The sequence below is a fragment of the Saimiri boliviensis genome, chromosome 20 (assembly GCF_048565385.1).
Source record: "Saimiri boliviensis isolate mSaiBol1 chromosome 20, mSaiBol1.pri, whole genome shotgun sequence".
Taxonomy (NCBI): domain Eukaryota; kingdom Metazoa; phylum Chordata; class Mammalia; order Primates; family Cebidae; genus Saimiri; species Saimiri boliviensis.
The window spans coordinates 12,496,654-12,514,482 of record NC_133468.1 but is presented as its reverse complement, the minus strand read 5'-3'; the positions used below and the strand labels follow the sequence as shown (position 1 = coordinate 12,514,482).

Below are 17,829 nucleotides of genomic sequence, written 5' to 3'. Positions count from 1 at the left end.
TGGTTCGAGTGATTCTCCTGCCTCAGTCTCTTGAGTAGCTGGGATTAAGGTGTGCCCCACCACCCCTGCTGATTTTTGTGTTTTTAGTAGAGACCGGGTGTTACCATTTTGGCCTGGCTGGTCTTGAACTCCTGACCTTAAGTGATCCACCTGCCTCAGCCTCCCAAAGTGCTGGGATTATAGACCTAAGCCACACTGTGCCCGGCCCTTAGATCTCAGTTATTAGAAATGGGTAGTTTTAAAAAATGGTTATTTCCATGGCTGACTTCTGTGTTTCTCTTACTTTTTTCTTTAAGCAAATATGATTAGAAATTATCTTATTATGCTTCTGTCTTTTACTATTGTATTACATTTCTTTGCTTGCACTGCTTAAACTACTAAAGTGATTAATTTAGTTTGTCCACCTTCTGAACTAGAAGGCTTAATATAAATCTGAATGTTAATATTGGAGCAAGTGGCCTTAAATTATGAAATAATGTTTTCTTGCCCTCTTGTGGACAAGTAAGTGTTGTAGATTTTAAAATATTTTCTGCATTAACTTGAGAGCTTCAATGTCAATATTCATTTCAAAGAATTGCAAAGCTGCTATTAATGAATGATTTTGGGTGCTTAGATAAAATATTTTGTTTTACTTTTGTTTTTGATTTAAAATAGTTGTAAAATACAGACCTTTAAAGTTTAAATAATTTAAGGAGGCTTATCTAATTTTCTTGATTATTAATAAATTTTTGGGGGTGACATAATATCTTTGTTCAGTAAGAATGTTTGTTCTACAAAAAGCAATTGTTTTTGCAAGTTGTTCTCAGAAGTATTTTATGGGTTATGCATTTAGTTTATCTTTTCAATGTTAGCATAGCTGTGAAATTTCCTGTTACACTGATAAAGAGGATTTTACAAATGTACTTTAAAATTTTTAGTTGTTTGACTCAATATCATCAACCAGTAGGTGGAAGATAATATGCTAATGTCTGATAATTTCTTTTAAATGACTTTCCAACATCCTCATGTTGATGTTTCATGGCTCTAAAAGTTGATATGAGCATTAGATTATTTTAGAATACAAACATGTTTTGAAGATATGATTACAAAATTTGTGTGTGTGTTATTTGTCCTTTATAGATACCATTTTTTATATATCTCAGGGAGCTCCTATGAATGAAATTGCTTAGAGACTTTCAGTTTTACAAAGATACTTTTTAAATTCTGTTTCATGCCAGCTATAGTGCATACTAAAACTGTTTTCAAGGAGCTTGCAGACAACTGGGCAGACCTTTTTTGTTCTTTCCTTTTAATCTATCCTCCTCCAAAATTTACCTGTGTAAATTTTGTTTTTTTTTTTTTTTTTTTTCTAAACTTTTGTTATTTGTTCAACTTTATTCCTTACATTGCAGTAATTTGTTTGAATGACTGTCTAGAGACATGGAGTTGCTTGAGGGTACAGTGCTGTAGATACTCAATAAATATTTGTTTAATTAAGAAAATTCTGTTATTTGTGTGTTTGTATACACCATTTAAGTTTGGTGAGTATTGTTCTTTCCTAGCGTTTCAAGTACTTATTCTTACTTTTAATCCTAAGTATTTTTCAGGTCCTTTGTTGACTTCTGTTTAAGCCACAGTGTACACACACACACACACACACACACACACTCTCTCTCTCTTCCCTTCTCTCTCTCTTTATCTCTCTCTCTCTCTCTCTCTCTTTCTCTCTCTCGTACTATAATAGCTTCTCAAACATTATAATTTAGTCATTGTGTTGCAGATCTTCTTTCTAGTCCTCTACTTTGGATTCCTTATTATTAAACATTGATGACAAAACTAAACCTAGCAAGAATCCCTTGATTTTTTTTTTTACATTATTAACTACCCAGTTGACACAGAGTATTTTAAGTACTCATGAAAATTGGGAGACTGAAAATTTGGGGTTTTATTGATTTTACTATCAGTAGGTTGCTTTGTTTTTAAGTCTTTCTTTTTGTCTCATAATTTAGGGTTTGTCTGATCCAGGTAATTACCATGAATTTTGTCGATTTTTGGCTCGTTTAAAGACAAATTATCAGCTGGGAGAATTAGTTACAGTGAAGGAATATCCTGAAGTTATTAGATTGATTGCTAATTTTACCATTGCTAGCCTACAGGTAGGTAAAAATATGTACTTATGTTAAACTGTGGCCAGTTTTTAAACAACTTCTTGGTATGGGTTGGTGGGGGTATTTTAAAAATATCTACTAATTTGATTACTTTGCTGGAAATGTTCATTGCAGTTTTAGGTAAAGTTCATTGCAATGTATATATCAAAAATTGAGATGCTACTTAATTGAAGAATGGCTTGAGAAACTATAATAAAATATGTGAAGAAATAAAATTTTTGCAGATTATATTATAGAAAAGTTCTTTTATAAGTTTAAGGGAGAGGTTACAAAACCATATTTTTCATATGATGTCAGCTCTGAAAAATATTCATGGAATGATGAGAGGGAAGTAGAGTAACATTTTAACGAATAATAGAGATGTGGAATAGAGATTTAATGAATAATAGACATGTTATAGAATAGTAGAGATGTTGGTTTCTTTGTACTTTTTTGCATTTGTAAATTTGCTATATTAAGTGTTCATTAGCTATATGATAAGAATAAAAGTTAATTTTAAAATGTATGTTTAGTAATTTTGTTCTGTAATTCTTATTGTAGGAAGATGTAATATTTTAAATAACTTCTGCTTTATTTCTTTGTAGCATTGGGAATTTGCACCTAACAGTGTTCATTATTTATTAACTCTGTGGCAAAGGATGGTAGCGTCAGTTCCTTTTGTGAAATCAACTGAACCCCACCTATTAGACACTTATGCACCAGAAATTACGAAGGCCTTTATCACTTCTCGGTTGGAATCGGTTGCCATAGTTGTGAGGTATTGCAAAGCTAAATTTTTTTGTTGTATTTCCTTTTGCATCTTGGAATTTCTTTTAAGAATAAGGTATAAATTCCTTTAAAATTCACCTTTTTTAGTGTACAGTTATATGATTTCTGACAAGTGCATGCAGTTGTATAACTGCCATCACAAGCGAGATAGAGAATAGTTCCATCAGCCCCGAAAGTTCTTTCAGCTCCCATTTTAGTCAACCCCCTCCTCACCCTCATCTCAGGCAGTTACTGATCTATTTTGTGTCCCTGTAACTTTTTTGCCTTTTCTGGAATGTTGTATAAATGAAATCATAGAGTATACAGCTTTTTAGTCTGATTTTTTTTTCCACTTAGCATAATGCATTTGAGATTCCTCTTCGTTGTGTTCGTACTTTTTTTAAATTGCTGAGTATTATTCCATTTTTATGGATATATCAGTTTGTTTACCCATTCGCCTGTTGCTGGACATTTGAGTTGTTTATGTTTTTGGCAATTGTAAATAAAACTGATGTAAATACTCTTGCACAGATTTTGTATGAACATAAGTTTTTATTTCTCTTGGGTAAATACCTAGGTGTGGGATTCCTGGGATGTATGGTAATTATATATTTTACTTCATAAGAAGCTGACAAACTGTTTTCCAAAGCGGCTGTACCATTTTGCATTCCCACTCGCAATGTATGAAAAATACAATTGCTCTGTGTTCTCACTGGCACTTCATATTGTTGATTTTAAAAAATTTTGTTCATTCTAAGTGGTGTGTAGTGGTACCTCCTTGTGGTTTTTCCTTAATGACTAATAATGTTAAGCATATTTTCATGCACTTACTACCATTTGGATGTACTTATTGGTAATATGCTAGTCACATCCGTTTCTCATTTTTTAATTGGGATGTGTATTTTCTTATATTGAGATTTGAGCAGTCTGTATATTTTCTTCACAAGTCTTTCTATTATGTGTTTTCAAAATATTTTTTCTGTTATTTGCCTTTTCATTTTCTTTTTTTTTTTTTTTTTGAGACGGAGTTTCGCTCTTGTTACCCAGGCTGGAGTGCAATGGCGCGATCTCGGCTCACCGCAACCTCCGCCTCCTGGGTTCAGGCAATTCTCCTGCCTCAGCCTCCTGAGTAGCTTGGATTACAGGCATATGCCACCATGCCCAGCTACTTTTTTTGTATTTTTAGTAGAGACGGGGTTTCACCATGTTGACCAGGATGGTCTCGATCTCTTGACCTTGTGATCCACCCGCCTCGGCCTCCCAAAGTGCTGGGATTACAGGCTTGAGCCACCGTGCCCGACCTTCTGCCTTTTCATTTTCTTAACAGTCTTTAGAAGAGCAGATTTTCTAAATTCCGACAAAGTCCAATTCTTTATTTTTTCTTTGACGTATTATGTTTTCGTTGTTATACGTAAGGAAACTAATCCTAAGTCACAGATTTTTCTTTTCTTTTCTCTTCTAGAAGTTTTATTGTCTTAGAATTTACATTTTAGCCTGTGACCTTACTCAGGCTACTTTTTGTATATTACCTGGGGTAAGGCTAGAGGTGTTTTTTTTTTTTTTTTTTTGGTATATAGATGACCAGTTATTTCAACATCATTTGTATAACAGACTATCCTTTCTCCATTGAATTATTTTTATGCTTTTGTCAAAACATAATTGACCACATACATGTAGTTCTATTTCTGGACCCTGTCCTCATTAATCTATGTGTCTGTTCTTTCACCAGTACCCTGTCTTGATTACTGTAGGTTTATAATAAGCTTTGAAACCAGATAGTATGAGTTCTCTAACTTGCTTTTTTCTCTAAAAATTGTTTTGGCAATTCTGCCTTCTTTGCTTTTTTATATAAATGTTTGAATCAGTTTCTCAGTTTCTACAAAGAAGTTCTGCTGGGATTTTGACTGGAGTTGCATTGAAACTATAGATTAATTTGGAAGAATTGACATGTCAACAACATTGAGTCTCTTAGTCTGTGAGCATGTCTATCTTTTCATTTATATAGCTCTTCTCTGATTTCTTTCATCAAGTGTTTTATGGTTGTTAGCCTTCAGATCTTACATACATTTAGGTAGATTTAATTGATACTTTATGTTTCCTAATGCCTTTATATGATACTGTTTTTGAAATTTCAATTTCTAATTGTTCACTGCCAGTATATACTAATACAGGTCATTTTGTAGATTGACCTTGTATGCTGTGACCTTAGTAAACTTACCTATTAATTTGAGTAGCTTTTTTGTGTTTTTAAAAATATTTTCTATTTACATAATCACGCCATCTTCAGATATAGACAGTTTTATTTTTTACCTTCTAATACATTTCTATTTTATTTATTTTATTTTTTTAGAGACAGAGTATCACTTTGTCACCCCACCTGGAGTGCAGTGGCGTGATCTTGGCTCATTGCAACCTCCATCTCCCAAGTTCAAGCAATTCTCATGCCTCAGCCTCCTCAGTAGCTGGGATTACAGGTGTGTGCCACCATGCCCAGCTAATTTTTGCATTTTTAGAGACAGGATTTCGCTCCGTTGGTCTGGCTGCTCTCAAACGCCTGGCCCCAAGTGATCTTCCTGCTTCAGTTTTTTAAATTCCTTTATGATAGAATTTTTATTTAATATAAAGTTTATTTGTGATGAATAAAAGTACTTCACGTTCTAATGTTGTCTGCAAACTTACTCTGTTTGCAGAGATCACTTAGATGATCCACTGGATGATACTGCTACTGTGTTTCAGCAACTGGAGCAGTTGTGCACTGTCAGCAGATGTGAATATGAAAAGACATGTGCTCTTCTTGTGCAGTTATTCGACCAAAATGCACAGAATTACCAAAAACTTCTGCATTCAGCTTCTGGTATAACTGTGGACATCACAATTCAGGAAGGTCAGTGAACTTTATATGACTGCCAAGTATTATGTTGAATATTAAGTAACATAATTAATCACATTAGTAGTTTTACTGCAAATTATTTTGATGTATTTTCTCCAATTCCTGGTCCCCTAATAAACATTCATTTTATTAACCTCCTGGGTATATAGGTAAATTCATCATTGATTTTTTTTTTCTCAATTCTCCTTTATATAAGATTCATAGGATATACTTCTCTCTGGAATCAATATCAAGAAAAGTTGATAATGGCCCTTGAGTAGTTTATGAACATAAACTATTCTTTAACTCTTTGTGTTTTCTTCTTTGCTATACCTGATTGCAAACTTAGAACCCAATTTCAGCAATAAAAAAGAATATTAGATCTCATTATGATTTTGCTTTTATGTATTAACCTTCATGATGGCTTTACAATTATTTTTATTCCTCAATTTCTTCATTATTTTGTTTTTAGTCCTTTATCAAAGGAGGAGGCATTTATTTCTGTATGTCCTTTTAGGTCCTTTCAGGAACAGAGGGAGTAAAATTAATACATTTTTCAGATGTCCTTGATAAGATGCATTATGGGAATGGAAATTTCTAGTTGAAAGCACTTCATAATTCTGAAGTTGTTTTTCCTATTTGTTTATCTTGTATTGGAAAGTGAGTTTAGTAAGGTATCATAATTAAATTTACTTTGGTTTCCTTTGCTCGTTTTTCTGTTGGGTTGTTGGTCCTTTCTTTCTCTCATTGATTTCTAAGAGCTTTTATAGTTAGGAAAGTGAGCCCCTTTTCTGTGATCAGAGTTGCAAATATCTTTTTCCTTTTTTGCTTAGCATATGTTTTAGAGATTCAGATCTATTGTGTTTATTTTGTTTTTGTTGTTGCATAGTATTCCATAGTATGACTTTACCATAGTTTATCCATTCTCCAGCTCATGGACATTGAATTACTCTTACAGTTTTTGGTTATTGCAAATAATGAAGCTCTTAACATTTTTAGACAAATATTTGTATGTAGAAGAAAATTTCATTTCTTTTGGATAGATACTTAAGGTGAATGCTGGGTTATATGGTAAATGCATGTTTAATGTTATAAAGTACTGCTAAACAGTTTTATAAAGTAGATATGTCATTTTTCATTCCAATTAAGACTGTATAAGAGTTTCACTTACTCTGCATCCTTGCCATCATTTACTGTCATCTGTTTTCTTTAGGCACTCTTCTGGGTGTCTAGTGTTATCTTATTGTGGTTATAATTTGCATTTCTGTAATGATTAATGATGTTAAGCATCTTTTCTATTCTTTCTTGCCACTCATATTTCCTATTTTGTGAAAAGTCTGTTGTCCATTTTTAAACTGGATTGTTGGCTCTTCTGTATGTGCTATGGGATTGTAAGAGTTCTATATACAATCTTTTTTTCACATCTGTGTTTTACAAATATTTTCTCTCAGTCTATGGTTTGTCGTCTTAACTGTTTTTCAAAGGTTAAATGTTTTTAATTTTGATGGTCTACTGTTTCACTTTCTTCCTTGTGGCTTGAGGTTGTTGTATTTAAGAAATCTTTCCTAACCTAATGCTGTGAAGACGTCCATGATTTCTATAAGCAATTGGTGTTCATTTTTATGAATGTTGTGAGATAAGGGTCAAAGCTTACAGTTACTCTGTTGTTCTGACGCCACTTGTAGAAAAGACTGTCTTTTGCTCCAATTGAATTACCATGACATCTTGGTCAAAAATCAATTGAACATAAAATGCTGTTAGTGGACTTTTTGTTCTGTACTACTAATCTGTATGTTTCTCCTTACACTAATACTATATTGTCTTGATTATTGTAGCTTTAATAATTCTTGCAGTCAGGTAATACAAATTCTTTAACCTCATTTTTTTTAAAAAACAGTTTTGGCTTTTCTAGGTCTTTTTCCTTTACTAATTAATTTTAGCATCACCTTCTCAGTTTCTTCTAAGTAGGTGCTATAATTTTGGTAGTGTTTACCGCAATCTATACATCAGTTTGGGCCAGCTTAACAATATTGAGGCTTGTAGTTCATGAACATTTAGTTTTCTTGTTTTCAGTATATGGTTATTGAAAGTGTTCACTGAGTTTATTTCTATGCATTTTTGATGCTATTGTAAATTTCCTGATTATTCTCTACTACTCTATTAAACCAGAATTGAATTTTGCCTTTGTGTCTTATAACTTTGCTAAATTTATTAGTTCTAATAACTATTTTATAGATTCTTAGGATTGTCTATGTGATCATATTGTCTGCAAGTATAGTTTCATGTTATCTTTCCAGTCTCCATGTCTTTTATTTATTTGTCTTGTCTTATTCTATGGATAGGACTTCCAGTACAGTGTTGAATAAAAGTGTTAAGAAGGGCACATTCTTGCCTTGTCCCAGTTTGTAAATAGAAAGCATTGAACATTTGGCTGTTGAGTATGATGTTATCTGTATGCTGTTCCCGTTTGTAAATAGAAAGCATTGAACATTTTGCTGTTGACTATGATGTTATCTGTATGCTGTATGAAGACATACAACCTCTGCCTTCCAAGTTCAAGTCATTCTCCTGCCTCAGCCTCCCGAGTAGCTGGGACTATAGGCATGTGTCATGCCTGGCTAATTTTTTTTATATTGTTTTAGCAGAGATGGAGTTTTACCATGTTGGCCAGGCTGGTTTCGAATTTCTGACCTCAAATGATCTGCTTACCTCAGCCTCCCAAAATGCCAGGATTACAGGTGTGAACCACTGCACCTGGCTGTTAACATACATTTTAACATGTATAGTCTGTGTAAAAAAAAAAAAGGAATATGTGTAATTTGTGGAATTAAAAAAGAACAGAATAAAAACACCAAAAGATCAAGCATGTCAGAGAGAGAGTAGGGGGAGTGATGAGAATTAAAATTGTTTTAAGTCCTTGTCTTATTTAGGAAGGAAATGAAAGTGACAGCACTTCAAGGGTAACAACTTAAAGAGTAGAAACCGTGTGATTATCTTCTATAACCCAGCAAAGGGAAAATCATAAAATAGAAAAATAAGCAAATTCAATTTTTTTTATAGCCAAGAAAGGAGGAAAGTAAAGAACCAGAGACAATTAGGACAGCAATAGACAACAATAAAAAAAAAATGGCAGGACTGTTCCAGAAATGTTATTAATCCAATAAACATAAATGAGTTAAATTTGTAGTTAAACCATATCATGAATTAGAATATTTTTTTAAATAGCCAAATGCTAATTATAAGTTACATACTCAAAACATTAAAACATGGAAAGTTGAAAGGAAAAGGATATTTTAAAATATGCCATGCAAATATGAACCTATAGAAGGCTAGGGTCATTGTTTAACAAAAATGACTTTAAGATAAAAAGCATTATTACAACTGGAGCTAATGGTTTGTGTACCAGAAAGGGACTCGTTGAGCACCGCAAGTTCAAAAATCTAAAATCTGAAATGCTCCAAAATATAAAACTTTTTGAGCACTGACATGCTCAAAGAAAATGCTCATTGAAGCATTAAGAATTTGGGGTTTTGGGAATTGGTATTCTTATCCAAGCATGCAAATATTCCAAAATCTGAAAAAATTCAGAATCGAGAGCACTTCTGGTCTCAAGCATTTCAGATCAGGGTTGCTCAACCTGTATAACAATTTTAGACATGTAGAACTTTATGAAATAGTCTCAAAACATATCAAGCAAAAATTGGTAGTCCTGCAGGGAGAAATGGACAGACCTACCACCATAATGGATGGTTGCAGTGCACTTCTTAATTGTTGTATATCAAATGAGTAACAAGTTAGTTAATTTAGACAGGATTTGAACAGTATGATTAACAGGCTTTAATGAATTGATATGTGTAAAACACTGGAACCAACAATTTGAAAATACCAGTTTTCTCTAGGACACATGGCATGCTTTCAAAAAGTTGTCTAAGTATTAGTAAAGTGAATCTCAACAAATTTCAGTGACTCAGTGTCATGGAGACCACTTTTTTTTTTTTTTTTTTTTCAATGTAGTTTAAATTGCAGATTGGTTAAAAAAAAAAAACAAACTAAATTGCAAAACAAAATAAAAGTCCCACAAAACCCCATACATTTGGGAATTTAAAACATATGCTTCTAAATATGAGGTAAAAGAAATCTTGAGGAAAATTTAAAAATAGAGTGAACACTAATACAGAAGAAATACACAGCAATTTGGGATTATAGTGAAAGACTTAATCCAAAGGAAATTTATTGGCCAAAAAGCCTATGTAGAAAAGAAAAAAGGCCAGAATGTTGAGACCTAAGCATCTAACTTGAGAAGTTAGAATGACAGGAACATATTAAACCCTGAGAACAAAGAAAGAAGGAAACTAAGAGCAGAAATTAATGAACTAAAAGATAAAGATTCAGTAGAATTAAAAAATCAGAAGTGAGATCTTTAAAAAAGACAAATAAGATTGAAAAACCTCTCGTGATTAGGAAGAAAGAATTCACAAATATATACTATTAGGAACAAATGGAAGATATGTAATAATGGATACAGCAAAGATTTAAAAGGTAAAATCATTCTTGCTATTTTCTAAGGTCAATAAATGAGGAAATAAATTTCTAGAAAAAATAATTACTAAAATTGACTGATTTAAAAAAGAAAGAGACAAGAACTTAGATATTTGAAACACACAATAAGCAAGAATCACCATTTGGAAGAATATAAGAAAAATTCTTACAAATCAATAAAACAAACAGTTATTTAGGATAATGATCAATAGCAAATAGGCATCTGGCAGAAAAACTTAAATGGTGCATATATTCAAAAAATGCCCAACTTCATTACTAATTAAAGAAATAGGATACATGAACTATATTTTCCAATCTACTGGGAATAAAATCATAAGAATCTTACAGAAAAATACTATTCAGAAGGAATTCTTCTGGTGGGAGTATAAAGTGGAATCAGTTGGAAATGAAATAGAAATGAATTTGATGTAATCTTGGAAAGTGAAACATTTGAATACTTACTGACCTGATACTTGCACCCTTACATGTGTCCTCTAGAACATGGGTCCCCAAACCACAGGCCATGAAGTGGTACTGGTCCATGGCCTTCCAGGAACTGGGCTGCACAGCAGGACGTGAGCGGCCAGCGAACAAGCATTGCCGCTTGAGCTCCGCCTCCTGTCTCCTGTCAGATCAGCATCGGCATTTAAGATTCTCTCATAGAAGTGTGAACCCTATTGTGAACTGCTCATGCGAGGGATCTAAGTTGCACACTCCTTGTTACATTCTTCTTATAACAATCTAATATATATATAATGCCTGCTGACCTAAGGTGGAACAGTTTCATCCCAAAACCATCACCTCCCCTTCCTAACCAGTCTGTGGAAAAATTGGATTCCATGAAACCTGTCCCTGGTACCAAAAAGGTAGGGGATTGCTGCTGTAGAAAATCTGTACACAAGACGTGCAGTAATGTTCATAGCATTATTGTTTATAATGGCACAAAGTGGAAACAGCTCAGATGCCCATCAACATGAAGATGGATAAATAAATACAACATAATGTAATTATACAATATTATACAACAATAAAAAATGAATGAACTATACCTTGTAAGAATGAGTGTCAGAGATAAGATGTTTAATGGAAAAAACAGCAGCTCTCAGGAAGCTATGTACAGCATGAAACTTAATAAAGTTTCCAAACAAATGAGACTTGAAGTGTATTGTTTAGGAATATATACATACGTGATGAAACTTTTAACAAACCAAAAGAATAATAAGCAGTAAATATTGGATCATAGTTATTTTTAGGGCGGAAGGTAGGAGGACAAGCTCAAGGAAGGGTATGGAGGTAGGTGTGACAGTACTGGTAATGCCTTGATTGTTTTATTGGGTAGGTATTTGTTTAGTTACATTTCATGTGCATTACAAATATGTTTTCATATATATCAAATATTACATTAAAATGTAAAGAGATGGCCGAGGCGGGTGGATCACGAGGTCGAAAGATCGAGACCATCCTAGTCAACATGGTGAAACCCCGTCTCTACTAAAAATACAAAAAAATTAGCTGGGCATGGTGGCGCGTGCCTGTAATCCCAGCTACTTAGGAGGCTGAGGCAGGAGAATTGCCCGAGCCCAGGAGGCGGAGATTGCGGTGAGCCGAGATCGCGCCATTGCACTCCAGCCTGGGTAACAAGAGCGAAACTCCGTCTCAAAAAAAAAAAAACAAAACAAACAAACAAAAAAAAACGTAAAGAGATTCGGTTGGAAAAGACCTGTTTTTCTTCAAAAGGATATTGAATGAAAGTCTAAATGTTAAAAATACATGAATCGGTTAGTTGAAAGTAAATAATTTAGTTGTATTTAATAGGACTGTCTCTTGAATAAAATGTCAAACATCATTCTTTGTTAATATAAACTGAAGGAGTTTTTATGGTTGGATATACTATGCAGTTTTAGTAAAATAACATCTCAAAGTCTGTAATATAATGCCTAGTACTTAGAAAAGTTTTAATAGTATTAGTCAAAAGGTCAGTGGGAAGGAATCCGTCTGCCCTTTTAGAGATATTTGTGGCCTGCTCAAAATTGATTGTTTTATATTATGAAAAATGCCTAATGTGGCTGTAGTTTGTATACACTGTGTGTAGTAGTATTCAGTTTGTTTGGTGTGAAACACTTCAGTTAGTGTTGAACAAAGAAAATTATATGCTCTTGTTATGTGTGCTTTAATTTAGATGCTTAATGGCTTTTAATGTTACAAAATAAGTTTATTATTATATTATGATCTCATTTGTATTATATTGTCTTGCTCTTCTGTATTTGTGGTGATATGGTCATGGTTTACGAAAACAATAATCCCTAAGAAATAGGTCATTAACAGTAGTTAACGATTACTTGTGATCTATGGTAATGACTGATTTCTTTGGGATTATTGCAGTTATAAACCATAATTACAGATTATTACAGCAATAATTATTTTGTTAAGGAAAAAATGTTCTGTGTTTGAACAGCTGCTAAAACAAGTACCCTGAACATTTCAGAATAAATAGAAAAATGGAAAATTATAATGGAAATTTAATATTATTATAAAATGAGATTTTTAAGAATTTATAGATATGAAACTCGTGTAGCAGATATTTTTCTCTAAATGCAATTTAGATACGTGTATTTACATGGTTCTTTAAATTTTGTGAATGTAATTATGTTACCAAAATAACTTTTTGTATATATTTAAGATATACAGCATGATGTTTTGAAATGCATAGTGAAATGAATACTACAGTCAGCCAGATTATCCTATCACCTTTCATAGTTACCATCTTTAAAATGTTGTGGTAAGAGCACTTAAAATCTACTCTTTCAGCAAATCAAGTATTATTAACTGTAGTGTCCATGCTGTGCACCAGTAGACTTACTCCTTCTGTAACTGCGAATTCATACCATTTGACCTAATTCCTAATTTCCTCCCTATCCTTATCTCTAGTAATCACCATTTTATACTCTGTTCCTATGTATTCTACTTTTTTTTAAGATTCTGCATATGAATGAGACCATACAGTATTTTTCTTTCAGTTAGTAGCTTATTTCCCAAAGTAACTTATTAACATTTACTGTTTGGAACACTGTGAGTCTAAAATTCTTCAGGTTTAGGAAATAGTTTAATATTTATGAGAAATACTGTTTCTCATTCACCTAAGTACCAAAATTATATTTGATAGCTTAATAATATTGTCTTTTTTTTTTTTTTTTTTTTTTTTGAGACAGGATCTTACTGTCACCTGGGCTAGAGTGCAGTGGTGTGATCTTGGCTCACTGCAATAACTTGAACCTTTGCCTCCCAGGTTCAAGTTATTCTCCCACCTCAGCCTCCCGAGTAGCTGGGATTACAAGCTCATGCCACCACACTTGGCTAATTTTGGTATTTTTTGGTAGAGATGGGGTTTTGCCATGCTGTGCAGGCTGTTCTCCAACCCATGACCTGAAGTGATCTGCCTGCTTCGGCCTCCCAAAGTGCTGATATTACCGGCATTGAGTCACCGTGAGTGGCCAATAATAATGTCTTTATATTTCACTGTTTATTTCCAACATTAATCCTAACTCATTCAGTACCTGTTTGATTTGTAAGGCTTAAGAAATAATCTGCTTTTCTATTTCTTGTACGATAGAAATCATGTTTTTTGAAAATGGAATACATATGTACACTATTTTTCTCTAAAAAACTTCCTTTCAAAATTTACTGTAATCTTAGAAGAAAATGTTCATAATCACATGCTATCTTTGCAAGGCATTCTTTGATCTAGTAAGTTTAATGTCAAGGCTAAAGAAATTAGTACAAATTTAAATTTTGAGAAATTCACATTTTGTATTTAGATGTTCTATTATTAGATGTTCGTTGTTATATTTAGTTGTTCTGATATTAGCCAGTGGTGCTCATCATACTGCATAGCAAAAATTAGTGATTTTTTTCTTCTATCTTATCTGCCTCTCGCTGGGTTCAGTTCCCAGGTCAGGGTGTCTCTCTGCCTCACAGTCTCCCACACATTTGTGTATTTAGTTACATCCGGGCCATAGACCATGATACAAAGTAGATGCTTAGCAGATGTTTTCCTGAAATGTCTTTTACCTGGATTTTTTTTTTTTTTTCTGTTTGCAGGGAGTTTGTTTTACTAACAGCATTAAAATGTGTATATGGTTAATTGTAACTAGCTTTAGTAATAAGCCTCTTGGTAGAGAGGAAAGAACTTAAAAATTCTTATTGTATTACTTCATTTTCTTGAGCAACATCTGAAGTAAATCACAGAAAGAACCTGAATGTTACATATTGGTATATCTTATGTTTTTTTGTAGGTCTGATACAGAACCACGTTAAAAGGGGATGATAATTTAATTTTAGTGATACTAGCCAACATTTACTGAGCACTTACAGCCCTTAGTCATATATGTTATATGTAAAATACCTGTTGGTGCTTGTCACGACTCTATGTGCTAGATATTATTATCCTTGTCAGATTAAGTAGCTAGTGTAAATAAGTACTCGAGGCAGAATTTGAACCGAGGCTCTGCTCTTATTAGCTAAATTGTACTGCTTCTTTTTTTAAAAAAAAAAATTATCTTTCAATAGAGAAATATAAACAAATTACATGCATGGTGAAGTCTTTCTATTTTCAGGTAGATGTTTTATCAAGGACTTTGTAGGCAGGTGTTTCTGTGTTTACATTATTGGTAAGCCCCAAAATTAAGCTTGCTTATTTTAAATTCAGCTATATCAACCAATATTCATTTTATGTGTCTCATTTTTGGAATCAAAAAAAGTGTGAAATGTTTCCCTGGCAGTGATCCCCAAAGCATATTCAGTCTCATCCGTGGTTAAGACTCAGGAGACAGCTAGAGAACAGTTCAGGGTTAGGACACATAATGTGTTAAACACTTAAGGGATTGTTGGATTGTAAGATATTGTTGGATCATGAAGGTCTGTCTAGCTAATTGACAACTGTATTGTTGGAATATTCCCTTTTACCAGTCTTGAGAAGTGTAATAGTTTGAGAATGAACTTTTAGAAATTCATTCCCTAGATTTCAATCACAGCTCTGCACTTTTAAATAGGGATTTAGAATGTTAAATGAATGTAGATACAGATACAATGTTTAGAACAGTGCCTAGTGCAGAGTAACTACTATATAAATCTTTGCTATTATTTTTAATAATAATAAAGCTTGTTTTAAGAAACCAGTATCTAAAAATCTAAATTGATATACAAGGAAGATAATTATTTACATTTCAGTATTTTTCATTTTGAGAAATAATTTACAATAGGATATTTTTAAAAGAGTAAAAGACTCCCATAGAACAGGTAAAATATTACATTTACATTCACCAAAAGTCATACTTGCAATGTTTCAGATTCACATCCATTACCTGAAGCATATAACGTATCCCACACACAGTTGGAGCATAGTCTGTTAATAGCGACCTCTGTAAAATCTGAGAAACACTGCTAATTGTTGTTGTTTGGTAGTTACATTATGTAAAGTCACTGTGAACAATAAATTAGCAAATACCGAACCATTGCTCCTGTGGGCCTCTGACCACAACGTTTTCATCAGCCAACTAGCACATAACCTTTTTTTATGTATGTTTTCGTAGAAAGACACCTTATTTAATATGTATTGTTGATTCATTGACACTGAACTCATAGCCAGCAGCACTACTTTTTATGCCAGAACTAAGCTTATTTAATATGTGTTCTCTATATAAGACACATAACAAGCTTGTTTTCTTTAGGAACACTGCATAACACTTCATCATTATGCTTAGGCCATCTTAAACAGTGAAATCACTAACAAAAAACAAAAAATGTGGTGGTAGATAGACCATTAAAGGCATACTTGTTTACATTATGAAGCTGAAATAAGAAGGCAGAGTTACCACTGTTTGCCCTGGGCTTGAAACATGTGTACTGGACAACTACAGATTTTCACTACTCTGCACTTCTGCAGATGACTGTGAGTATTGATTCTGGGATTATAAATAAATTTTACAAAGTAGGCAAATTCACAAATAATGGAATCTATAGAATAATTAGGATCAGCTGTATCATATCTTGTATTGCTTTTATTTTAATTTAAGCAATAGAAATATAATTACCGTTACCATTCATTAATAATGGGTCTACATATTAAAGCATTTACTAAGTTGGTAATGGTAACCTTTTCTTTCCTTTTTCATGCTATATTTTCTATATAATGATTTCTTAATTCAATAACCTGTATCTGTTGATAATGTAAAATATACAGAGAATTGTTTTAGGCTCTGGAGATGCAATGGAGAACAAAACAGACAAAAACACCTGCTTTCATGCAGCTTACAATACATAAAATACGTTAGGAAATGTGAAGTGCTAAAATGTAAACTAATGAAGCAAGGAAGGAGGATATGAAATGTTGAGGGGATTGTGTTATGTATTACCAGAACTTAATGGCTTATCAGATGACAATTGTGTTATTATCTCTCAGTGTTCTGGGGGTTGGTAAGTCTTTGATGGTTGTCTTTAGGGATCTTTCAGTCATTGTAATCAGATGACAGCTGGGGCTGGAGTTACCTGAATGCTTCTTCACTCACTAGTCTGGTGTGTGGGCTGGAATGCTTATGTATACTCTATCTAGTTGGGCATTTCTCTCTCTGTTCAGTCTCTCCAAATGACAAATCGGGCCTCTCAACAGTTTAATCTCAGGGTGTATGGTCTTCTTAAATGGTGGCTAGCTTCCCCAGAGTGAGCATTCTCTGAGATTCTGGAGGAATCTACCACTTCTTGTAAAGGTTAGGCACCGTACTAGGATGGTGTCATCTTCACCAAATTATATTGGTCAGAGAAGTTACAGTCCGGCCCAGATTTCCAAAGATTAGAAGAATAAACTCCACCTCTTGGTGGCACGTATATATATGGAAGGAAGGAATCAGTGATGAGTATTTGAAGACAGACCACCGTGGTAGGTATTAAAAATTGATAGTATATCTTGGTAAGGCCTGAGAAGGTGACATCAAGGGTAAGACTGGTCAGCATAGTTTTATCTTTCCCCAGTTATATTAAACTGTGTGAATGTCGGTGAAGAGTAGTGGTGTATTGGACATAAACAGTTATGGTTTTGTAAGATGAGTATGTCATAGCAAAGGAGGAACTAAATGTAAGTGCAAGGCAGAGATTTATAATGATTGACAATAGAATTTAAGCTAGATACATAGAGTAGAGAATACGTGAAGGGTATAAGAGAGAGTGAAGAAATGGCAGATTCCCAAAAATTAATAAAAGAGATCAGCAAACTTTCAGAATACAGGATCAATAAATAAAATCAATGGTATGTCTATTTTTTAACAATCAGCACTTGAATATGTAAGGAAGAAAGGAAGTCCATTTAAAATATTATCAAAAGGGATAAAATAGGCATAAATTTTAAAAAGAAGTGTAAGAATTATGTACTGACACGGTAACTGTGTTGAAAGAAATTAAAGATCTAAATAAGCAGAAAGACTTCTCATAGTCATGGATCAGAAGACTTAATATTGTTAAGATGGCAATACTCTTCAA

The 17,829-nt window shown here is 33.3% G+C and overlaps 1 protein-coding gene across 4 annotated transcripts in view; it reads left to right on the top strand.

The window, feature by feature from the left end:
- The window catches only part of RANBP17 (RAN binding protein 17), a 318,395-nt gene that overhangs the window by 40,525 nt on the left and 260,041 nt on the right, over positions 1-17,829 (top strand). For all 4 annotated transcript variants that reach the window (XR_012515307.1, XM_074390456.1, XM_039460716.2 and 1 more), the window contains 3 exons: positions 1,989-2,135; positions 2,732-2,904; positions 5,585-5,778. Coding sequence is in view for 3 of the 4 variants with exons in the window: in XM_074390456.1 (XP_074246557.1) it covers positions 1,989-2,135; positions 2,732-2,904; positions 5,585-5,778 (514 nt within the window). In the remaining variant the exon portion in view is untranslated. The remainder of the gene's footprint in view (positions 1-1,988; positions 2,136-2,731; positions 2,905-5,584; positions 5,779-17,829) is intronic.